The sequence below is a fragment of the Moschus berezovskii genome, chromosome 24, assembly GCF_049115385.1.
Source record: "Moschus berezovskii isolate FMDL1 chromosome 24, NW_MosBer_1.0, whole genome shotgun sequence".
In the NCBI taxonomy this organism is placed as follows: Eukaryota; Metazoa; Chordata; class Mammalia; order Artiodactyla; family Moschidae; genus Moschus; species Moschus berezovskii.
In genome coordinates, this window is record NC_142483.1 from 37848102 (window position 1) to 37874437 (window position 26336).

The 26336-nt window shown below is 40.3% G+C and overlaps 1 protein-coding gene across 2 annotated transcripts in view; it reads left to right on the forward strand.

Annotated features, from left to right (window-relative positions):
• The window catches only part of CNTN4 (contactin 4), a 1054581-nt gene that overhangs the window by 945423 nt on the left and 82822 nt on the right, over nt 1–26336 (forward strand). For both annotated transcript variants that reach the window (XM_055414349.2, XM_055414350.2), the window contains exon 14: nt 8525–8652. In XM_055414349.2, coding sequence (XP_055270324.1) covers nt 8525–8652 — 128 coding nt within the window. The remainder of the gene's footprint in view (nt 1–8524; nt 8653–26336) is intronic.

The following is a 26336-nucleotide window of genomic DNA, read 5'->3' on the forward strand; positions in this document are numbered from 1 at the left end:
GGAGAACAACCCAGAAAGTCATAGGTTGCCATTTTGGAATAACCCTCCTCTGTAGGGTGATAGAATATTGTGGAGTTGGCAGCTTTTGTCCTCTGTTACCAGAGCCCCAAAAAAGAAAAGATCAGCATTTTTAAAGGTCCAGTGTCCCCAGACTGGTTTTGATTTATAGGACTGACAAGGTCAGCTCTTCAGTGGCTGTAACCCAGAGCCTCATATTGAGAAAGAGAGATTCAATTTGTCTCATAATTCCAGATATGCTCCCATACCCTATGGATCTGCAATCTCCAAATGACACTGGGGAACAACTGCTTCTCTATGCGATAGGTAATTTACTCTGTTGTGAATTAGATGACCTCGTCTCCTGTAGAGAAAATTAAGTCCTGTGTCGTACCTTTATTTTCTGCTACTTGCTGCTTTATCATCTTCAACTTTTCTCTGATACTATCAATGTTTTAGAAAGAACCTACAGGTTGGTCAAGGCTAAACCTTCTGTTCTAAGCCAGAAGCAGATTTACATTTTCGATTTTTTTATAATCTAACTCCATCACAATGCATGAGTATTAGGAGGAGCTCAAAGTTCAATCTCAAGCTAATAGCTGTAGGTCAGTCAGGAGTCTGAAATGGGGGAATTAAAATGAAGTGGGAACTTTGAAACCTGTTTGAGAAACAAATGTGGAAATAAAACTATGCTTAGACCAGAATGAGGCACTTTATTAATGGAACAAGCATGAATGTAGAAATATTCACTGAAAAATAGGTTGGCATAGAATCCACATGGAAGGGAAGAAGTATCTAAATATTAGTTTTTGTTGTTCATTTTTCTAAGTTGTGTCTTATTCTTTGTGACCCCATGGACTGTAGCACACCAGGCTTCCTTGTCCTTCATTATCTCCCAGAGTTTGTTCAAACTCATGTCGATTAAGTCAGTGACATCATCCAGGCATCTCATCCTCTGCCACCCCCTTATCCTCCTGTCCTCAATCTTTCCCAGCATCAGGGTCTTTTCCAGTAAGTCACCTCTTTGCAACAGGTGGCCACAGTATTGGAGCTTCATCTTCAACATCAGTCCTTCCAATGAATAGTCAGGGTTGATTTCCTTTAGGATTGACTGGTTTGATGTCCTTGCAGTCCAGGGAGATCAAAGCAGTCAATTTCTAGCTATATACTCATTATTTCTAGCTATATAGTCATTTAAAGTCCTGATTGGACTTCCCTGGTGGTCCAGTGGTTAAGACTCTGTACTTCCAATATAGGGGGCACAAATTCGATCCCTGGCCGGGAGACTGAGATCCCACATGACACATGGTGTGGCAAAAAAAAAAAAAAAATTTATTATAAAGTCCTCCTGATCTGTATAGGTGTTGGTATGCAGGAGGTTTACAATAGATATTTATGAGTCCAGTTTTTCACCCCCTTCCAGGACTGTTTGTTGTCACCTGTATCCTTCATTAAGCATAGTAGTGTGTTGCTGGACTTCAGAGGGGCAGAATGACTCGAGAGTAGTCTTAGCCTTCACAGAGTCCTGTATTAATGTTTGAAACAATGGATCTCTAGGAGGGGACAGAGCTTTAGCTAATAGAACATTTGGCAAATGCATGCACTTATGTGGTGCATTTTATGTGCCATATACTGTTCTGAGCATTGCATATCTTTACAGCAAACCATGAATATAGTTATTTTTATTATTCCATTATCTCAAATAAAAAATGTAGGTTCAGAAGAACTAACTTACCCAAAGTCACACAGCTCATAACTGGTACAAGCCTGATTTGAGTCTAGAAAACTTAGTTCCAGAACATCTGTTTTTATTCACTACACTGCATTGCTCACATAAGGAAGTGGTTGAATTTCCCAAAAGAGCAGTTCTCCCAAATTCATACTGAACCTGCAATTGGATTATCCCTAGGAAGAATGAGCAGTCCCAGAAGTGTGATGAGATTTAATGACAGATACTAAAAATTACAAATTCTACAAATTCCCTCCCACCCGCCGACCTTCTCCATTTTCTGGAACTCTAGCATTGGAGGCTTAGGTCTCTATTCAACTCTGTGGAAAACAATGGAAAGATTAAAATTAAACTGATGTCAGGAGATGAACTCTTAAAGATGGACAGTACTATTCTTTGAAAAATTACTTTCTCATTTCATAAGGCTCCTAGAAAATCGGACAGGGACATTTTGAGAATAAAGGGAAAGCAGAGCCTTGGGAGAGATGTGAAGAACCAGGGTTCTGCAGCTGAGTAGCAACTATATGTTAAATACCTTTCGTGCAATGAAAATATCAAAGTTAGGGCTGTCAGGATGCAAGTGATGCTCAGAAAAACATTTGTACAGCTTTTTACAGTTAAAAGAAACTCTCACATATCTGATCTATTGTAGCAGATAACTATCATAATATCCTCAGTTCAGTTCAGTCGCTCAGTCGTGTCCGACTCTCTGCGATCCCATGAATCACAGCACACCAGGCCTCCCTGTCCATCACCAACTCCCGGAGTTCACTCAGACTCAAGTCCACAGAGTGGGTGATGCCATCCAGCCATCTCATCCTCGGTCGTCCCCTTCTCCTCCCGCCCCCAACCCTTGCCAGCATCAGAGTCTTTTCCAGTGAGTCAACTCGTCGCATGAGGTGGCCAAAGTATTGCAGTCTCAGCTTTAGCATCAGTCCTTCCAATGAACACCCAGGATCGATCTCCCTTAGAATGGACTGGTTGGATCTCCTTGCGGTACAAGGGACTCTCAAGAGTCTTCTCCAACACCACAGTTCAAAAGCATCAATTCTTCAGCGATCAGCTTTCTTCAAAGTCCAACTCTCACATCCATACATGACCACAGGAAAAACCATAGCCTTGACTAGATGGACCTTTGTTGGCAAAGTAGTGTCTCTGCTTTTTAATATATTATCAAGGTTGGTCATAACTTTCCTTCCAAGGAGTAAGCATCTTTTAATTTCATGGCTACAATCAGCATCTGCAGTGATTTTGGAGCCCAAAAAAATAAAGTCTGACACTGTTTCCACTGTTTTTCCATCTATTTCCCATGAAGTGATGGGACCAGATGCCATGATCTTTGTTTTCTGAATGTTGAGCTTCAAGCCAACCTTTTCACTCTCCTCTTTCACTTTCATCAAGAGGCTTTTGAGTTCCTCTTCACTTTCTGCCATAAGGGTGGTGTCATCTGCATATCTGAGGTTATTGATATTTCTCCCGCAATCTTGATTCCAGCTTGTGCTTCTTCCAGCCCAGCATTCCTCATGATGTACTCTGCATACAAGTTAAATAAGCAAGGTGACAATATACAGCCTTGACACACTCCTTTTCCTATTTGGAACCAGTCTGTTGTTCCATGTACAGTTCTGACTGTTGCTTCCTGACCTGCATACAGGTTTCTCAAGAGGCAGGTCAGGTGGTCTGGAATTCCCATCTCTTTCAGAATTCTCCACAGTTTACTGTGATCCACACAGTCAAAGGCTTTGGCATAGTCAATGAAGAAGAAATAGATGTTTTTCTGGAACTCTCTTGCTTTCTCCATGATCCAGCGGATGTTGGCAATTTGATCTCTGGTGCCTCTGCCTTTTCTAAAACCTGCTTGAACATCTGGGAGTTCACGGTTCACATATTGCTGAAGCCTGGCTTGGAGAATTTTGAGCATCACTTTGCTAGCGTGTGAGATGAGTGCAATTGTGTGGTAGTTTGAGCATTCTTTGGCATTCCCTTTCTTTGGGATTGGAATGAAGATTGACCTTTTCCAGTCCTGTGGCCACTGCTGAGTTTTCCAAATTTGCTGGCATATTGAGTGCAGCACTTTCACAGCATCATCTTTCAAGATTTGAAATAGCTCAACTGGAATTCCATCACCACCACTAGCTTTGTTTGTAGTGATGCTTTCTAAGGCCCACTTGACTTCACATTCCAAGATGTCTGGCTCTAGGTCAGTGATCACATTATTGTGACTATCTTGGTCGTGAAGATCTTTTTTGTACAGTTCTTCTGTGTATTCTTGCCACCTCTTCTTAATATCTTCTGCTTCTGTTAGGTCCATACCATTTCTGTCCTTTATCGAGCCCATCTTTGCACGAAATGTTCCCTTGGAATCTCTAATTTTCTTTAAAAGATCTCTTGTTTTTCCTATTCTGTTGTTTTCCTCTATTTCTTTGCATTGATCACTGAGGAAGGCTTTCTTATCTCTCCTTGCTATTCTTTGGAACTCTGCATTCAGATGCTTATATCTTTCCTTTTCTCCTTTGCCTTTCGCCTCTCTTCTTTTCACAGCTATTCGTAAGGCCTCCTCAGACAGCCATTTTGCTTTTTTGCATTTCTTTTCCATGGGGATGGTCTTGGTCCCTCTCTCCTGTACAATGTCACGAACCTCCATCCAGAGTTCATCAGGCACTCTATCTATCAGATCTAGTCCCTTAAATCTATTCCTCACTTCCACTGTATAATCATAAGGGATTTGATTTAGGTCATATCTGAATGGTCTAGTCGTTTTCCCTACTTTCTTCAATTTCAGTCTGAATTTGGCAATAAGGAGTTCATGATCTGAGCCACAGTCAGCTCCTGGTCTTGTTTTTGCTAACTGTATAGAGCTTCTCCATCTTTGGCTGCAAAGAGTATAATCAATCTGATTTCGGTGTTGACCATCTGGTGATGTCCATGTGTAGAGTCTTCTCTTGTGTTGTTGGAAGAGGGTGTTTGCTATGACCAGTGCGTTCTCTTGACAAAACTCTATTAGCCTTTGCCCTGCTTCATTCTGTGCTGCAAGGCCAAATTTGCCTGTTACTCCAGGTGTTTCTTGACTTCCTACTTTTGCATTCCAGTCCCCTATAATGAAAAGTCCATCTTTTTTGGGTGTTAGTTCTAAAAGGTCTTGTATCCTATGTAATTAAAAAAAAATAAAGACTGATGGAGACCAGGGGCTCTTAGCTGGCGGTGGATGTGTCCAGAGAATATTTGGGAAATATTTTTGATTGTCATGATTTGGGAGGACAGGCGTAGCCAATGAAGTACAGTGAGTAAGTTACAAGGATGCCCTTAAATATCCTCCCTGTGACAAAGACTTCTCTGGTCCAAAACAGTAGTACTGAGGTTGAGAAACCTTGTCTTGAAGTGTAAGTATTTTGGTCAGGTCAAAGCTAGAACCCAGGTCATCTGATGACAAATCCTTTATTTGTTTCCTTATTTATATCCTTTGGCATTATACAGTATGCAGTGCGATGCAAGCCTTTTAGATCTGGAGAATTTTTAAAGTATTAATTATTAGTAGCCCTTTAGTGCTTCAGATGGAGAAGGCAATGGCAAGCCACTCCAGTACTCTTCCCTAGAAAAATCCCATGGATGGAGGAGCCTGGTAGGCTGCAGTCCGTGGGGTCGCTAAGGGTCGGACACGACTGAGTGACTTCACTTTCACTTTTCACTTTCCACTTTCACACATTGGAGAAGGAAATGGCAACCCACTCCAGTGTTCTTGCCTGGATAATCCCAGGGACAGGCGAGCCTGGTGGGCTTCCATCTATAGGGTCACACAGAGTCGGACACGACTGAAGTGACTTAGCAGCAGCAGCAGCAGTGCTTCAGAAGATTCAGATCACCCCTCAGAGTGTTTAATACACCCTAAGCCTATGGAGGAGAAGGGAGCGACAGAGGATGAGATGGTTGGAAGGCATCACCAACTCAATGGACATGAGTTTGCACAAACTTCAGGAGATGGTGAAGAACAGAGAAGCCGTGTGTGCTGCAGTCCATGGGATCGCAAAGAGCTGAACACAACTCAGCGGCTGAACAAAGGCATGTGTTACTTCATGGAAGATGATTCCATGTTCAAAACAAAAAAGTCACCTTCTTTATTGAGTTCTCGTATGCCAGCATTTCACAGTTTCCAGCCAATTATTTTGTAAATGGGAGCATGATTAACTTCTTTAATGCTATTTTTGTGATTATCGAGGTAATTAGGATTTAATCACCACTCTATTTTTGTGAGTATTTACATCTGCTCTTTGGCTAATAGGGTATCATATGTTTTTTATTGAGCAAACTGTTATATGTGTATCTATGGTGTAAATAAACAAAGGGCCTTATTGTCTGTATCCTGTACATTGATTTGGGATGACCCAGGTCATTTGTACATTGACTTCAGATTGTCTGATGTGACAGTGGAGTGCACGAAGCAGGCTGACTTAATTTCTATTTTAAGTATATTAAGATAACTGTGTTCCATTTTCCCCATCTGTACCAATTATTAAATAACAGAACAATTCTAAAGATAAAAGAGAATTACTTTTTTTGTTATCCCTAGTAAATACCAAGGATCTCTCTGACCCTCTTACATAATTTTTGCTGCCATCCTATAAGATTGATATTATGAGCTCTACTTTATAGATGAGGATGCTAAAACTGAAACAGTTAAGCAAATTGCCTCGGGTCACACAGCAGAGCTGATGGATCTGGAATTTGAATAGCTATCCTCTGATGCCAGCATCCTTGGTAGAGTCCTCAAACCTTTACACTGTGTCCTCAGCCTGAATCTTAGAACCTGGGATGGGTCATCAAGAAGGTGGTCACCTCTCCATTCCTAAGCACCTTCATGAAAAGTATACCACATTTGTAACCCAGTGTAATTAAATCTTCTCATGATTTTAAACTGTTTAGCCAAATGTTCTGTTAAATAAAGCTGTATTCATCCTAGTTTTCTTTTCTGAAGGACTCTGTTAAGGCTGGTACTAGTGCCAAGTGCTTTAGCCATTCTGAATTCCAGTAACATAGTATTGAGGTTTTCTCTTTTTTTGCATTTTTTACACAAATGTTTGTTTCTCTGTAAAATATTCCCTTTAAACACAAGGAATGAATTATAAATCATCATAAAGATGAATTAAAAATGAAAGCCCTCCAGTATAGTGTGCATAATCACTGTGTACTTGGTTACTACTAGTGTTTATTGTTTAACATCAAAAACAAATACAGCTTATTTGAAGATCATGCTACTGGATTTTTAGCTCTTCCTCTGTAACCAGTTCGCACAATCACTTAAGAGATGCTTTCAGGGCATCTATTATGTACTAAATCCAGGAGATTAAGTCCTAAAACAGAGTCCCTGCATTCAGGGAAGCTAATGTTTCATCTGATAGGAGAGTTAACAGGTAAAGAAAACTTCTGGATTGAGTTGAATGGGAAGAAGTAAAATGGATGCAGAAACGAGATTAACAGGAAAAGGGAAATCCATTTTAAAATGTAAGCCAGGGAAAGTCTATAAGAAACGACTATCCACAAGTTGAGGTCCCGAGACAGTGTGAAGGTGATAGCTGTGTCCTGATGTCAAGGCAGACAGAAGAGCAAATATTACAGAAAAGTCCCGAGGCAGGAAGGGAGTCAGGTACTTTAGGAGCTTGCAGAAGACCTGTGTGTCTAGACCTCACTGAAGGGTAGAAAGATTAAGATGAAATGAGAAGGGCAAGGTCAGGAGAAGGGCAAAGGCCAGATTCCTCAGGCCATATAGGTTCTGGGAAAGAATTTGTTCTGAGTGCAAAGTGGAGCTGAAGAAGGATCTGTAAGCCTGAAGGGTGATGTAATCTGTATTTTAAAAGATCGCCTGGCCACTGCCTGAAGGATGCACTTGAGAGGCAGGAGTAGAAATAGCCAGATCACTTAAGAGGCTGCTGTGGTAGGTTGGGTGAGAAAGCAGGAGCCAAGGAGATAGACAGGAGTGGGTAGATTTGAAAGATGTAGTAAATATTCAACAGACATTTACCTTGAATAAGCCATCTGTGTACATTTCTTATTTCTCCAACTATCCTCTAAGCCAGGCTGTATGTCTTGTTCATCTGCATACCCGTCCCTTCTGCTATAGTCATGTTGAAAACAGGCTTCCCTCCAGTCCCCCTGTTCCAGTTTTGTGTCTGTCAATGGAAGTGCTTCCTTCCCACCTGGTGGTAGATATTTGTCCCTAATTGCAGGCCCTGAGATGCGCCATCCACACTTGCTATTCTGCCAAAGTCATACCATGTTGTGGAATATTTTAATTTTTTTGAGTTCAGCTCTTGCATCTCATTAAAAGTGTATTGTCTGACATATTTCAGGAAGAAATAAGCTTAATAATAACTCATTTAATTTAAGCCTCTCAAGAAGGAAGAAAACATTTTCAATGAAAATGCATAAAGCGGCCCATCAAGGATTTTTCTTTCTTATTCTTCAGCAGTTTAATGACGAATGGTAATCTACAATAAGCTTTCGTTTTGGATAATGTGGTTATAGCTGCCAAAGAGAGAGAATGGTTACATCCTGTCTCCTATTTCTAGCAATTATCCCAACAGAACGTTGAAATCATATTAGCAATTAAAGTAATATAATTACTAAATAAATCACACATCCTAATTATATTTATCTGTATGTAGGTAAATATCATAAATAAAGATGAGGCTGTCAAGTGATGTAACCATGATTTAATATTTTGAAAATGACAGGATGATAGAAATATTTTCCAGTTGGTCATATGAAGTAAACTTACCATTTGGGGTTTATCTGCTTTAATTTCAGAATTACCATTTCTGAGGATGGAAGCCTCAGAATCATCAATGTGACTAAATCAGATGCTGGAAGTTACACCTGCATAGCCACTAACCATTTTGGAACTGCGAGCAGTACTGGAAACCTTGTAGTAAAAGGTAATGACTAACCCAGAGAATACGTAGATTGACATATGTGTCGCCATTTCAAATAATGTAACCCGTTGAATTGGCATCCTTCATATTAATATGTACAGATATCACTGTGTTGTTAAATTAATCCATCAAGGCAAACATGGTATGATTAACAATTCTTAGAGAACTGTCGATCATGAATATGACAGAAAGGCTATTTTATTTTGGAATCATCCAATACAATTTTGAGAATCACTGCCATTGTATCTATTATAGTATTCTAACTAATGTTATCTTCAATCCTTTAATTAAATTTCTTCAAGTCTCTATAGATTTGAAATTCATGTCTAGGAACACTGTGCTAACAAATTAAAAACCCATGGCTCAAATACTATTTTTAGCTAACATTGTTTAAACAATGACATTGGAGATTTTTAAAAGAACTGCCCTGGTTATTCAGAGGCGTGGATATGGATTGTACTCATAAAGGGCTTTGGCCACCTCTGCGCTTTGCTTCAGCCACCCAGCCAACCCTGCCGGTTTTAAGGAAATAAAATTTTCCACATTCCTTCACCTGGGTGCTTTAGAGTAGATGACAGAACACCAGTTTGATGGGATGTGCTGGAAGTACCCAGTAAGAATTGTGAAGATGAGGTTTTAATTTACATTTCATTTGCATTTCTGTCACTTTATATCTGGCTGCCAAATCAAAGAATTCTTGAATTGAAGGGATCTTGGCCGTGATCTGACTGAGGAAGATAAAGCTCAGGTTGGCGCGTTTCTCAAGGTCACCAGTAGTAGCTGTGAACCCTGGAATCCTGAGTTTGCATTCTTGCTGCTTCTTCCTACTGTGCCAGGAATTCTTACTCACTTTTCCTGTTTCTCCATAACAGATATATATGTGTTGCTGCTGCTAAGTCACTTCAGTCATGTCCGACTCTGTGTGACCCCATAGACGGCAGCCCACCAGGCTCCCCCGTCCCTGGGATTCTCCAGGCAAGAACACTGGAGTGGGTTGCCATTTCCTTCTCCAAATAGATGTGTTACAGTGTATTTATTATTTCCCCCATGCCCATTTGTAACTCCCTCTGTGAAATAAGATAACCTAGAGCTTCCCTGGTAGCTCAGAGGTTAAAACGTCTGCCTGGAATGCAGGAGACCTGGGTTCGATCCCTGGGTCAGGAAGATCATCTGGAGAAGGAAATGGCAACCCACTCCAGTACTCTTGCCTGGAGAATCCCATGGAGGGAGGAGCCTGGTAGGCTACAGTCCATGGGGTCGCATAGAGTCGGACACAACTGAGTGACTACACACACACACACACACACAGGCAAAGAAAAATATCCCAGAAAGAATATTTGCCTCTGTTTTAACAAAGAAAGCTAAAAATTATCTGGTTACATATTTTGGAATCATTAGAAATTTGAAAAGTACTGCCATTTAGGGAAGCCTTTTTATTATAAACATACTTATCTGTGCAGATAGAAAACTGTAAGTCCAAGAGTCAGGCATAAGTCTATATTTACCTAAGCACAGATGCCCTATATATGCTCTGTATATTGTTAAAACTGGAGTTTTTTCACATGTAGAAATAAGTTATGCCCTGTGTTTGGTTAGCATCCTTCCTATAAGCCTTGACTTCTTCAGCTCGCAAAATAGTTGGCAGAAGTTCCTCTCTTTCCCATCAGAGTTCATCTTCCAGCTGGACCGCCAGTCCGAAGGTAAAACCATTCACTGGCATGCAGAGACTTCCTTGCTGCTCCACTTATACTAAATTATGGTGCAAAGCTTAGCAATACACCAATGATAAGACGTGCCATGATTGCCTCCTTATTTGGGTGGATATAAATGTTGCTGAGTAGTAACTTCTACCTATGTTAAGAAACTTAACACTTCATTTCTTGCCTTCCAGTTAACATGTTAAACAGTGATTTCCCCATATATGGTATAAAAGATCATTTTAGACAATTCAGAGTTATTTTTTTTGTTCACTTTTACTAACTATATATATATATCTTTCCACGTGTATTAGGAAAATGTTACTTTTTCATTAATGGCAATGATTTTTTTAAAAAACTCCTTTTAAAATATATTTATATTTCTAAAGAAATATTGTTTGTATTATAAAATGATGTGCAAAAGGTTGTGAAGGTGGTACACAAAGATTGGAAGGTGTGATTAATGCCAGTTTTCCATTTCCATTCCAAAACATAAGAGAGTTTTAGTGGACTTTAAGGGAAAGGATGTAGAGGGACATGTAACAGAGTCAGTACACACCTGCCTGTGCTGGAGACATGTTATGCTGAGGCAAATGAGCCCTGAGATTGTCTAATAGATGGGGAAGGAGGAAGGACAGGTCCAAAACAGCCCAGTGGCCTGTAGAAAGAGAAAAGCAGAGATCTGTAGGTGGAAACTGTGCGGTCAAAGTAGTATGTTCCCCACCTGATTGGGGTGAATTCATTTGTTTCAAAGTAGAGTTCTTTCTAGGCTTGGCTGTGGGTATTAAACTGTAGTCACTTTTTCCAGAGGGGCCGTCTAATTTTTGGTGGTTTTTTTTTTTTTTAAGTATTTATTTATTTATTTTTGGCTGTACCAGGTCTTCATTGCAGTGCAGGCTTTCTCTAGTTGCAGCGAGTGGGGGTTCTTCTTTTTTTGCAGCACAATGGCTCCTCATTGCGGTGGCTTCTTTCGCTGTGGAACAGGGGCTCTAGGCGCATGAGCTCAGTAGTTGCAGCTTGGGGGCTCAGTATGGGCTTAGTTGATCCTGCTGCTGCTGCTAAGTCACTTCAATCGTCTCTGACTCTGTGTGACCCCATAGACAGAAGCCCACCAGGCTCCCCCATCCCTGGGATTCTCCAGGCAAGAACACTGGAGTGGGTTGCCATTTCCTTCTCCAATGTGTGAAAGTGAAAAGTGAAAGTGAAGTCGCTCAGTCATGTCCGACCCTTAGCGACCCCACGGACTGCAGCCTACCAGACTCCTCCATCCATGGGATTTTCTAGGCAAGAGTACTGGAGTGGCCTGCCATTGCCTTCTCCGTAGTTGATCCTAGGCATGTGGAATCTTCCCAGACCAGGGACCTAACCCAGTCCCCCACATTGGCAGGAGGCTCCTCAACCACTGTACCACCAGGGAAGTCCCGTCTGATTCTTAATATTTTCTCCCAGGTGAGATGGGGAAAAAAAGAAAATGAGCTTTATTTGGTTAATATGTTCACAGGAGTTAACCCTGTGACTTGGGTAAGGTCAGATGTTTCAGAGTGTATTTATTTCCCGTTGCTTGATTCTGAGTCCTATTTGCATTAATGGGAAGTATGCATGTGTGTGTGGTGTGTGTGTGTGTGTGTGTGTGTGTGTGTGTGTGTGTGTGTGTGCAGAGGGGCACCCAGACTGCCAGGTCGCCGAGAAGGACATTAACATAAACGGAGAAATACAATTTAGAAATCTGCTTCATAAAGCACGATAAAGGCAGAAAAAACCATTCTGAACTCCACATGAACTGTGCCAGGTCTTGAATTGCACATCAAAATGCTTGAGCCCTACACCTTTAATGTAAATGTAGCAAAACAGCCCGGAATGTGATAGAGCGCTGTATCTTAATTCAATTTAGAGATCCACAAAGCGACTAATTTATCAGAGAAGTTATGCTCTAACCTTAAAATGTGCTTATATTCGTTTTGATCTCCTCCAGTGTCTGGGATTAAAACACTATGAAGGTCAGGCATCAGACAACATCTTCTCTAACCTTTTTGCAATAATTCTGTCATTAGCAATGCTTTTAAGATCTAATTCTCTTCCATCCCCCTACACCAGTTTTTGGAGAGAAGCTGAAGATACTGTCAACATAGGGACAGTAAGTAAAGCCAGCAGGGGAGAAGGGGAGAAGGGAATAGATCCACAGCAGGTACAGCAGGTTTAAAATAAATCTCTAGCAGACGACCACAAAATGGATAAATATTCAGATTATGCATGAGCGGGCTTCCAAACTGCGGAATTTTGACAGGTGCCCAGGGGGCTCTTGATTATCATCCCATCATCTGAATTTCTAAATTTGACTGATTTTTTTTTTTTTTTAGCTAGTTAGCGTCTATTTGGAATTTTGATTCACTGTTTTATTTTAAGCAAGAACGGTTCTCAAGTCAGACCCCTGAATCTTAACAGAAAGCATCATATTTGACCTTTCATGGAAGATGTGCTTAGCGATTGTGAACATCATTAAGAACTAGAAGGAAGGCAGGCTACATTTCCATGCAGTACTGTACTTACTAATTCATTTTTATCTATAGAGCAGAGTTAAAGGCATGCCATTTAACTCACATGCATGAAGCAGTGTCTTTATTGTACAGGCTTCCTGTGCCAGGTATTTTTAAGTAGCAGTCCTCAAGAAGAGTGACTTCTCTTTGTCTTGAATGTTAGTTCAGCAAGATAACTTTGCTAATAGCTACCCTAGATCTTATTGATCACCTCCCAGGCTGAGAATGAAATGCAGGGCTGTAAGCTGTGCTGTTATCTAGCTGAACTACATACAAAGTGACCTTGAGTAACTAACTCTCTGGTTGGTGGTTCCAGACCATACTTTGAGGAGCCCTGAAAGTGAAAGAAAGTGAAAGTGTTAGTCACTTCAGTTCAATTCAGTTCAGTCGCTCAGTCGTGTCCGACTCTTTGCGATCCCATGAAACACAGCATGCCAGGCCTCCCTGTCCATCACCAACTCCTGGAGTTCACTCAAACTCATGTCCACAGAGTCGGTGATGCCATCCAGCCATCTCATTCTCTGTTGTCCCCTTCTCCTCCCGCCCCCAATCCTTCCCAGCATCAGAGTCTTTTCCAGTGAGTCAACTCGTTGCTTGAGGTGGCCAAAGTATTGCAGTTACAGCTTTAGCATCAGTCCTTCCAATGAACACCCAGGATTGATCTCCTTTAGAATGGACTGGTTGGATCTCCTTGCAGTCCAAGGGACTCTCAAGAGTCTTCTCCAGCACCACAGTTCAAAACCATCAATTCTTTGGCAATCAGCTTTCTTCATAGTCCAACTCTAACATCCATACATGACCACTGGAAAAACCATAGCCTTGACTAGACGGACCTTGGTTGGCAAAGTAATGTCTCTGCTTTTTAATATGCTATCTTGGCTGGTCATAACTTTCCTTCCAAGGAGTAAGCTTCTTCTAATTTCATGGCTGCAGTCAGCATCTGCAGTAATTTTGGAGCCCCCCAAAAAATAAAGTCTGACACTGTTTCCCCATCTATTTCCCATGAAGTGATGGGACCAGATGCCATGATCTTTTTTTTCTGAATATTGAGCTTCAAGCCAACCTTTTCACTCTCCTCTTTCACTTTCATCAAGATGCTTTTTAGTTCCTCTTCACTTTCTGCCATAAGGGTGGTGTCATCTGCATATCTGAGGTTATTGATATTTCTCCCGGCAATCTTGATTCCAGCTTGTGCTTCTTCCAGCCCAGTGTTCCTCATGAGGTACTCTGCATATAAGTTACATAAGCAGGGTGACAATATACAACCTTGACATACTCCTTTTCCTATTTGGAACCAGTCTGTTGTTCCATGGTCAGTTCTAAATGTTGCTTCCTGACCTGCATACAGGTCTCTCATGAGGCAGGTCAGGTGGTCTCGTATTCCCATCTCTTTCAGAATGTTCCACAGTTTATTGTGATCCGCACAGTCAAAGGCTTTGGCATAGTCAATGAAGCAGAAATAGATGTTTTTCTGGAACTCTCTTGCTTTCTCCATGATCCAGCGGATGTTGGCAATTTGATCTCTGGTGCCTCTGCCTTTTCTAAAACCTGCTTGAACATCTGGGAGTTCACAGTTCACATATTGTTGAAGCCTGGCTTGGAGAATTTTGAGCATGACTTTGCTAGCTTGTGAGATGAGTGCAATTGTGCAGTAGTTTGAGCATTCTTTGGCATTCCCTTTCTTTGGGATTGGCATGAAGACTGACCTTTTCCAGTCCTGTGGCCACTGCTGAGTTTTCCAAATTTGCTGGCATATTGAGTGCAGCACTTTCACAGCATCATCTTTCAGGATTTGAAATAACTCAACTGGAATTCCATCACCTCCACTAGCTTTGATGCTTTCTAAGGCCCACTTGACTTCACATTCCAGGATGTCTGGCTCTAGGTGAGTGATCACGCCATCGTGATTATCTTCATCATGAAGATCTTTTTTGTACAGTTCTTCTGTGTATTCTTGCCACCTCTTCTTAATATCTTCTGCTTCTGTTAGGTCCACACCATTTCTGTCCTTGATCGAGCCCATCTTTGTATGAAATATTCCCTTGGTATCTCTAATTTTTCTTGAAGAGATCTCTTGTTTTCCCTATTCTGTTGTTTTCCTCTATTTCTTTGCATTGATCGCTGAGGAAGGCTTTCTTATCTCTCCTTGCTATTCTTTGGAACTCTGCATTCAGATGCTTATATCTTTCCTTTTCTCCTTTGCTTTTCGCTTCTCTTCTTTTCACAGCTATTTGTAAGGCCTCCTCAGACAGCCATTTTGCTTTTTTGCATTTCTTTTCCATGGGGATGGTCTTGGTCCCTATCTCCTGTACAATGTCATGAATCTCCGTCCATAGTTCATCAGGCACTCTATCTATCAGATCTAGTCCCTTAAATCTATTTCTCACTTCTACTGTATAATCATAAGGGATTTGATTTAGGTCATATCTGAATGGTCTAGTCGTTTTCCCTACTTTCTTCAATTTCAGTCTGAATTTGGCAATAAGGAGTTCATGATCTGAGCCACAGTCAGCTCCTGGTCTTGTTTTTGCTAACTGTATAGAGCTTCTCCATCTTTGGCTGCAATGAATATAATCAATCTGATTTCGGTGTTGACCATCTGGTGATGTCCATGTGTAGAGTCTTCTCTTGTGTTGTTGGAAGAGGGTGTTTGCTATGACCAGTGCGTTCTCTTTTGGCAAAATTCTATTAGCCTTTGCCCTGCTTCATTCTGTGCTGCAAGGCCAAATTTGCCTGTTACTCCAGGTGTTTCTTGACTTCCTACTTTTGCATTCCAGTGCCCTATAATGAAAAGGACATCTTTTTTGGGTGCTTGTTCTAAAAGGTCTTGCAGGTCTTCATAGAACCGTTCAACTTTGGCTTCTTCAGTGTTACTGGTTGGGGCATAGGCTTGGATTACTGTAGTATTGAATGGTTTGCCTTGAAAATGAACAGAAATCATTCTGTCATTTTTAAGAATGCATGCAAGTACTGCATTTTGAACTCTTTTGTTGACCGTGATGGCTACTCCATTTCTTCTAAGGGATTCCTGCCCACAGTAGTAGGTATAATGGTCATCTGAGTTAAATTCACCCATTCCAGTCCATTTTAATTCACTGATTCCTAGAATGTCGATGTTCACTCTTGCCATCTCCTATTTGACCACTTCCAATTTGCCTTGATTCATGGACCTAACATTCCAGGTTCCTATGCAATATTGCTCTCTACAGCATCGTACCTTGCTTCTATCACCAGTCACATCCACAACTGGGTATTGGTTTTGCTTTGGCTCCATCCCTTTATTCTTTCTGGAAATATTTCTCCACTAATCTCCAGCAGCATCCTGGGCACCTACGGACCTGGGGAATTCCTCATTCAGTATCCTATCAGTTTGCCTTTTGATGCTGTTCATGGGGTTCTCAAGGCAAGTATACTGAAGTGGTTTGCCATTCCCTTCTCCAGTGGACCACGTTCTGTCAGTGTTAGTCACTTAGTCATGTCCAGCTCTTTGTGACCCCATAGACTGTAGTCCGCCAGGCTCCTCTGTCTGTGGCATTCTCCAGGCAAGCTGCTGGAGTGGGTTGCCATTCCCTTCGCCAGGGAATGTTCCTAATCCAGGGATTGAAACCGGGTCTCCTGCATTACAGGCAGATTCTTTACCATCTGAAGCTCTATCCTACAACAAAGAACTTTGAACATGCTACCACCTAAGTGAAAGTTCAGTGGAATACTTAATAGAAATGCATATCCCTACTACCTCACCCTTAACCTAACAAATCTAAATCTTTGAGGATGAGATGTGAAAACCATACATTTTTAATAAACACCCCGCTTGATCCTCATATACACCAGAGTCTAAAAAGACTGAATTTTCAGTCACCGGCAAACTATGGCCTATGGGCCAAATTCAGCTAGCCATCTATTTTTTTATAACCCGGTAGCTAAGAATGGCTTCCATGTGTTTTGCTAGTTGAAAAGAAATCAAAAGAATAATAATACTTTCAGATATGTAGAAATTTTTATGAAGTTCTTATTTCAGTGTGCATAAATCAGATTTTAGTGAGATACAGCCATGTCATTTGTTTACATTATTGATGATGGTTGTGTCTGTACAACAGCAGAGTGGAACAGTCAAGACAGAAACCATGGAATAGCCCACCAAACTCCTCTGTTCCTGGGATTCTCCAGGCAAGAATACTGGAGTGAGTTACCGTTCCCTTCTCCAGGGAATCTTCCTGATCCCAGGATCGAACCCACCTCTATTGCATTGCAAGCAGATTCTTTACCATCTGAGCCATGAGGGAAGACCATGTAATGTATAGCTATCCTCAGTTTTGCCTCTTGCCCAGCAAAGCCTAAAGTATTTGCTATTCAGTTTTTTACAGGAAGAAAGAAACTTGCTAATCCCTTCTCTTTTTTTAACTTTTTATTTTATGTTAGAGTATAGCTGATTAACAATGTTGTGATGGTTTCAGGTGGACAGCAAAGGGACTCAGCAATACACAAGCATATGTCTGGTCTCCGCCAAGCTCCTCTCCCATCCAGGCTGCTATATAACATTGAATAGAATCCCCTGTGTTATATGGTAGGACCTTACAGATTATCCATTTTAAATATAGCAGTGTATACATACTGAGCCCAAACTCCTTAACTGTCCCTTCCCCATCCTTCCACCCTGGCAACCATAAATTCATTAAGTCTGTGAGTCTGTTTTGTAAATAAGTTCATTTATATCATTTGTTTTTAGATTCTGCATATAGGGGATGTCATATGATATTTCTCCTTCTCTGTCTGACTTACTTCACTCAGTATGATAATCTCTAGGTCCATCCATGTTGCTGCAAATTTCATTGTTTCATTCTTTTTAATGGCTGAGTACTATCCCATTATAAGAGAAGGCAATGGCACCCCACTCCAGTACTCTTGCCTGGAAAATCCCGTGGACGGAGGAGCCTGGTAGGCTTCAGTCCATGGGGTCCAAAGAGTCGGACACAACTGAGCGACTTCACTTTCACTCACTATCCCATTATATGTGTTTATCACATCTTCTTTATCCAGTCCTCTGTCAGTGGATTGATAGAGGTTGATTCCATCTCTTGACTATTGCAAACTGTGCTGCAATCAACATTGGGGTGCATGTATCTTTTGAGACCATGTTTTTCTCCAGATATATGCCCAGGAGAGGGGTTGCAGGGTCATATGGTAGCTCTATTTTTAGTTTTAGTTGCTCTCTATACAAATTTTATACTGATTTCATATCAGTTTTAAAATGTTTCTTAGAAAGTACATTTCATTTATATTTTAAAAAAATTTAATATGTAAATATATTTTTTATTTCAATTTTTATTCAGTGCACAGAATTACTTGTATTTTAAGAAAAAGTAAATTTGTACTATATTTTTGTTAGAAAAGGGGGTTCTTTTTTCTTAAATTTATTCATTTTTAATTAGAGGATAATTCATTTACAATATTGTATTGATTTCTCCCATTTATCAACATGAATCGGCCACAGGTATACGTATGTCCCCTCCCTGTTGAACTTCCCTCCAACCTCCTACCCTATCCCACCCATCTTGGTTGTCAGTGAAACATAAACATTACCATGTGTAAAGTTAGATGTCCCTGGAAATTTGCTGTATGCAGCAGGGAGCTCAGATCAGGTGCGCTGTGAAAAAGGGTTCTTAGTAGTATTTAACTAAGACCACATATGCTCCTGCTGCTGCTAAATCGTTTCAGTCGTTTCCGATTCTGTGCGACCCCATAGACGGCAGCCTACCAGGCTCCCCCGTCCCTGGGATTCTCCAGGCAAGAACACTGGAGTGGGTTGCCATTTCCTTCTCCAATGCATGAAAGTGAAAAGTGAAAGTGAAGTCGCCCAGTCATGTCCGACACTTAGCAAGCCCATGGACTGCAGCCCACCAGGCTCCTCCATCCATGGGATTTTCCAGGCAAGAGTACTGGTGTGGGGTGCCATCGCCTTCTCCGACATATGCTCCTAATACGAGATTATTTTGTGTCCTCATTCCCTAACCCTGCAAAGTGAAGGTGTTCTTTGGCTTCCTGACCATTTAATTATTTGTCCCCTTGCCAGAGTTGGTGCTCATTGTTCATTCTATCAACTGTTTGTTTATATTTAGAAGAGAAGATGCTATCCAATAATATAGATTTCAGAAAAAAGGATTTTCTTACCAATACCATGGAGTTTCTACAACATTATTACAGTGCATTATTTAAAATTGTTCTTCTGTTTTAACTATCAGTTCAGTTCAGTTCAGTCGCTCAGTCGTGTCCGACTCAAATCACAGCACACCAGGCCTCCCTGTCCATCACCAACTCCCGGAGTTCACTCAAACTCATGTCCACAGAGTCGGTGATGCCATCCAGCCATCTCATTCTCGGTCGTCCCCTTCTCCTCCCATCCCCAACCTTTCCCAGCATCAGAGTCTTTTCCAGTGAGTCAACTCATCGCATGAGGTGGCCAAAGTATTGCAGTTTCAGCTTTAGCATCAGTCCTTCCAATGAACACCCAAGATCGATCTCCCTTAGAATGGACTGGTTGGATCTCCTTGTGGTACAAGGGACTCTGAAGAGTCTTCTCCAGCACCACAGTTCAAAAGCATCGATTCTTCGGCGATCAGCTTTCTTCACAGTCCAACTCTCACATCCATACATGACCACGGGCAAAACCATAGCCTTGACTAGACGGACCTTTGTTGGCAAAGTAATGTCTCTGCTTTTTAATATATTATCAAGGTTGGTCATAACTTTCCTTCCAAGGAGTAAGCGTCTTTTAACTTCATGGCTGCAATCAGCATCTGCAGTGATTTTGGAGCCCCAAAAAATAAAGTCTGACACTGTTTCCACTGTTTTTCCATCTATTTCCCATGAAGTGATGGGACCAGATGCCATGATCTTTGTTTTCTGAATGTTGAGCTTCAAGCCAACCTTTTCACTCTCCTCTTTCACTTGCACCAAGAGGCTTTTGAGTTCCTCTTCACTTTCTGCCATAAAGGTAGTGTCATCTGCAGGAAATTGAAAAATATCAACCTCTCCTGCGTGGCATGACTGACACAATAATGTAGTCTTTTCAATTGGAACCTTTTTTCAGAATAAGTTTGAAGCAGCCCACATAGTCTATGTAAAATTATTCAAGGCTTTTTCCATATTTGACTGGGGATCAGTCAGAAATCAGTAATCAGCAATGACATTTTGCTACTAACATAACAAAAGCTCTTAATGTTGGGCCCTTATAACAGAATACATCTCTACCTAATTAGATGTCTTCCACTGGAACCAATTATTTAGAGGCAATAATTAAGGATCTTTCTAATAGGATTAGCACAAATTCTGACCAAAGGCATTTAGAGTAGGAAGGAAAAGTTTGTTGTTAGAAGTGCAGAATGCTAATTATGTCAGATCCCCTGGTAGAACAGTGGTCAGAACATTTCAGTACTAGATCCGATTCTGAGAAGACCTACCACTCTAGAGTTTGCAGCAGCTAACTCAAATAATGGGGCTTCCCTGATAGCTCAGTTCTAAAGAATCTGCCTGCAGTGCAGGAGACCCCAGTTCAATTCCTGGGTCAGGTAGATCCACTGGAGAAAGGGTAGGCTACCCATTCCAGTACTCCTGGGCTTCCCTTGTACCTCAACTGGTAAAGAACCTGCCTCCAATGCAGGAGACCTGGGTTCATTTCCTGGGTTGGGAAAATCCCCTGGAGAAGGGAAAGGCTACTGACACCAGTATTCTGGCCTGGAGAATTCCTTAGACTATACCCATGGGGTCACAAAGAGTCGGACACGACTGAGGGACTTTCACTTTCACTTCACAATTCAAATAGCAGAAGCCTAAAGAAAGGGTGGGTGATTGTGCCTCTTACACTTCCTGTGTTCACTGACCATGACATAACCTAGAACTCTTTTTCTGCCAAAACATGAAGCCAAGATTTTGATGAAACAGAGCATAATTACTTCCCCTGAGATTCTTGTGAGCCCTAATGAAGGCCACATAGATTTAGCAAATAAAGTGCCTTTAGCAATATCAATCATGGATATGATCATTCTTTGCCTGATCCTCTCTGTATAAGAGCTTTTCTCCTTTATAATGCTGAGATTTAAATGTATTAAGACTATGTGCCTGGGCAGTCTACCCTGAATCCATCCTGCCCATCATTTTTCCACTTTTGGTCTAGAGGGAAGCCGTAATTCCTTAACTATTGTGCTTCTCTATGCCAACCCTGCCCTTCCCTAAGAAGGCCTCTACACTGAAGGCAGCTTCCATGTTCTTGCCTTTAATATAAAACACATAGTGTGTACTAACAAGATTTTGAAAAATTGTCAGCCTCATTAATAATCAGGGCTTCCCTGATGGCTCAGCAGATAAAAAAATCTGCCTGTAATTCAGGAGACACAGGTTCGATCCCTGTGTCTCCGGGAAGATTCCCTGGAGAAGGGAAGCCACTCCAGGATTCTTGCCTGGAAAATTTCATGTACAGAGGAGCTGGAAGGCTGCAGTCCAATGGGTCACAAAAAGTCAGACATGACTGAACGACTAAGCATATTAGTAATCAGGGAAATGCAAATTAAAGTACCAGTGTGATCCAACTTTACATATAAGATTGGCAAAAGCTAGACATCTAACCAAATAATTTGTTAGTAAGAATAGAAGGAAAATAGTACTCACATAGTTTGAGTAGGAATGTGACCTGGGATAGACACTGATGTGAACAAGGAAAATTGGCCCAGCGATTCTATTTGAGATATTTACTCTAGAGGAAATTACACGTATTCTGAGATGGACTTGCAAAAATGTTCACTGTGTTGTTTGTACATTATGTTGACAAAAACTATGCAGGCAAATTAAAGAATAATACATATGGTTCAGTTCAGTTCAGTTCAGTTCAATCACTCAGTCATGTCCGACTCTCCGCGACCCCATGAATCACAGCACGCCAGGCCTCCCTGTCCATCACCAACTCCCAGAGTTCACTCAAACTCATGTCCACAGAGTCAGTGATGCCATCCAGCCATCTCATTCTCTGTGGTAGTATTTCATACAATGTATTTTATATAATATATATAGCATGATTTAATAGAGAATTAGTAATAAAAATAATACCATGAAATGTTTAAACATAAAAATACAATGCTCAGCATAAGTGCTAACTTGTGATTTTAATTTGTGAGGAAGGAGATCTGGAGTAAGGTTACATTAAAGGACTTTAGTTATATTGATAATATTTTACTTGGGGGTAAATTCTTAATGTACATTTAGAGGGGAAAAAAGGCTAGAGGTCTATGGGGAAAATGTTAAAGACTGTTAATTCCATAAATGGGAATATGAGTATTGGTAATCATTTTTTTTTATAGTTTTACATGAGTGATCTCTGTAATGAAATTAAAAAAAAAAAGCCCTCAGGTCAGAATTATTGTACATGGTCAGGTATTATAGTCAAAATCACCCAGAGAATGCATCTTATTTTCTCCTTCTCTCCTAGACATTGTAGAATAGAGAAAACCTTATTACTAGTGATATTTAACCCGCTTGATCCAAGCATTTTATTTTAAGGGAAAAAAAAAACCTACTGTAGAATGAAGTGAATGGTTTATTTCCTTGTGAGTGCTTACCAATCAAAATAAACAAAACAAACAAACAAAACATGCAAACAGAATATGACTCTTTGGCTTCATTAAATGTGAAGTACATAATTAATTTCTTTTCCAGCAATTCAAAGAGACTTGTGTTGTACTGATTCAGTTTAATTGAACTTATTACCACAAGCAGATAATAAGAAGTATATTGAAGATATCCATCTGGCTTGCACCAAAAACCTCACATGTTTCATTCTTCACGGCTGTCATAAGCCATACTAATTGCCTCATTTCGGCTGTTTTACAATCAGTATGACTTTCCTATTAATGTGATAAAACCCTTACTTGAGAGGAGGTTGATATTAAAAAGCATAGATCTCTGACCTATCTCTGCCACCACTTCTGAACACATGCCCAGCATTATTAAAGTTGTATATTTTTCAAATACATAAATAAAAATCCCTCTCTCATGCACATTTTTTAAAGTTACGTCTGTCCTCTTGCATCTTGCCACAGAGCTAGTCCCCTACTGAAGGAAAGAAATGGTTTATGCTGAGATTTTTTAGTCATAAAATGTTGCAGGGTCAATGTGGTTTCTTTTCAACTATACTGAGTTTACTTTTTTATAATGTCCAATGCTGAAATGGATTTAATGCTAAATGGATTAAGCAACTAATTGTGTTATAAATAAAAAGGAAAGTAAAATTAAGCACTTTTATTTTCTGTTCCTAAATATCAGAGCTTCCTGTGGAGTTTGAGAATGATGTTTTATCATGCAGACTGGCTTTATATAGACATGATTCCCTCATAAGCAGAGGGGTGTGTGTGTGTGTGTGTTTCAATTCATCCTTCTCCTTTTATTTTAGAGGTGGTCCCATGGGGAAATCCAAGAGTTGGTTCCAAACTTTGAAAAGGAAATTTCTGTCTATTACAAACCCTGAACCAGAAAAGAGGTATATCAGAATAATTCATAAGTGATTCTCACCTGCCTTCCTTTCTTGGCATCTGTTTTCTGTGCCAGAAGCAGGAGGAATAGTGCCCTCCCAAACTTGTCACCTCACCAAACCATGATTGAATTTCTCTGGCTGTCATACACAATCAAATCTAAGAGAGCCCTCCGAAAGACTGTGTGGGCCTTCAGGTTAAATACAGAACCTGACCAAGATGAAAGCGAGTTAATTAACATTTCCATCAACTCTCTCTGATTTGCTCTAGCAGGATCCATTTCTAAAAGGTTAAAATGGTTGCCTCTTTAATGCAGCCATTTGAAGAGCTGAAAGTAGGTTACTGGTTATGGGAGAAGAAATGTAAGCAGAACATTTGGAGCAATGGGGGCTTCTTACACGGCCTTCTAGCAATTCTATAATCAGTGTGCAAGACGTGTTATTAAGTGAAGATTAGCAACATCTGCTTTGAAAATTTCCTGAACTGGAAAACATGTCCCCTATTATGATATTAACTCCCCCTCACCTTTCTCTCTTTTCACCAGTAGAACTGCTTAGAAATATATGTAAAGCTTGGCTGCCTGAAACAGTGGGATCCTAAGGGTGCAATCAGAAGTGCCTTCTCTTCCACTTTTACTCTTATAAGCCTAGCCCACATCTCCTCTGATATAATATGTATCTGCCCCTACTGCCTTTGCCCGCAGCATAAGTAAAACATCTGGTCACATGGTCACAATGCTATTTGTACTAATACATTTTGATGCTTAAGACAGAAGAAACAATTATAAAGACCAATATAAATGATATAGGAACACTGATGCAGTCTGGATATGAGAAGATAGTCAAAAGATGTAAAAGATGTAGCCATCTCTCTCCCTGTAGGACACTGTGGGCCTTGGACCACAAGCAATAGAATTGCCTCGAGTTTTTTTTTTTTTAATAAATGCACATTCCTGGCCCCCTGTCCTGATGAACAAAACCCTCCAGGTGTGCAACCCAGAAATTTTTATTTTTAGTAAGTTCCCCAGAGAGTGCCTACATACATCAAAGGTCAAAAACTTAGGAGCTCACAGTCTAAGGGTGGATACTATTAATAAAAGCCAAGAAATAGACTGTGTTCAGACTGTGGAAGAAATAAAAAAGTGGAGTGAGTGAATAACTAGGGAAGTAAAGGTGATTACTGAACTGGGAATTAAAAAATGAATCAACAGTTCAGCAGGTTAAAAAATGTAAAGGTAATTGCAGGCAGAAAACACTTATCTAATGTATGAGAGGAATGGAAATCCTCAGCACATACAGGAAAAATACATGTGAAAGAGGAGATGAGAGCACTTCCTAAGAGGCAGGCCCTGAAACAATATTGATCCCATTTCAGCAACTGTGGACCTTAGAGAGGAAAATATTTGATTTTTCTTTTTTAAAACAAAGAAAACAGGTTCTATCAATGGTACCTAAATGATCTTGACACCAACTTCAGGGGAAATTTTGCATCTTCTAAGAAAATTTAGAAAGAAAAGTGATCATCACCAACATAGGATTTTTTAAAATTACCTTTAAAGTAGGTGATAATCCATATTATTTCTAGAAATATTAGGAAAATATAATCTCATTATTCAGAGACAGCTGCATCAGTTTTTATGTTGTCTTCCAGAATTACATCCAGGCGTACCTATATATATGTAATAGATGTATGCATGCATATGTATCCTTGAATATGTATTTCTCTGTGTGTATATTTATTTATTACTTGTTTACTTGGCTGCCCTGGCTCTTAGTTGCAGCATGTGGAGTCTTTAGATGTGGGATCTGGTTCACTGACGAGGCTTGCACCTGGGCCCGCTGCACTGGCAGCACAGACACTAAGCCCCTGTGCCACCAGGGAAGTCCCTGTGTGTGTGTCTGTCTTCAAACCTATAAATAAATATCCTTGTTACTAAAAGATTACACTATACACATTGGCTCATAACTTCTTTTGTCATTAATAACTTTCTGCCAGCATAGATTTTCAAATGAGAAATAAGTACTAATCATTTTTTTTTTCTTATAAATATGTTCCTTTCTCCTGCTAGTCAAAATAGCATCAGGAAGACACCTTTAAAAAAAACTCTCTTCTGTTACATATGTGGGCAAGATGGAGAGAGGAGACAGGAGGATAATTTGGAGGACTGTTTTAAATGTCTCACCCAAAAATTTTGATTAGGGCATTCATGTCAACCTGGAAGGGAGAACCCAAACTATCCCTCTGCCCTCTTTCCTCAATCTTTCCTTATTGAAATTTCTTATCAGTGACACATGACGTTACTCATAGTATGCGGAGTACATTTTCTGATCACATGAACCATGAGGGAACAGATGAAATGACAGAACCAGTATTCAAAAGATAATCATGGGAACCAAATGTAACAAGATTAATTTTAATACTGGCAACTGTAAAGGTTTGTACTTGGCTCCAAAAGTAAAGTTGAAAGAGCAAAAGTTTAGGGTCAGGCTGTGTGTTAAAGGTTTTGTTGACTGTAAGATTACTGGTGAGTTAACAATATTATGTGCTTTAGAAAAAAGCAAATTATATCTATAACTTAACGGAGAACCCAAAACAAGAGAGGAAACCAAAATTCTTAAAGTCTACAGTAGCCCCAGTGAAAATAAAACTTGGGGACTGTGGGTTTTTTCAGACTAACATTACAATTTAAAATCAGCCTAGAGAAAGACAACTGAGCAAATGATAGGAGACATGGCTGAAGGAGGTTAAGCCAAAGCAGAGGAGTTAGGGAGGGTGGAAAGGAAGGGATAATCAATGTTTCTGAACATTTCAAGAACTGTCAAACTCTATGTGGTATCAAAGGGCAGTCCCTAAATAGGTAATAAATGTAACAGAGGATATTATTTGTGTTCAAAAAAAGGAAAAAGTTTCAAAGAATTAGACCATGAAGAAGATGAAGCAAA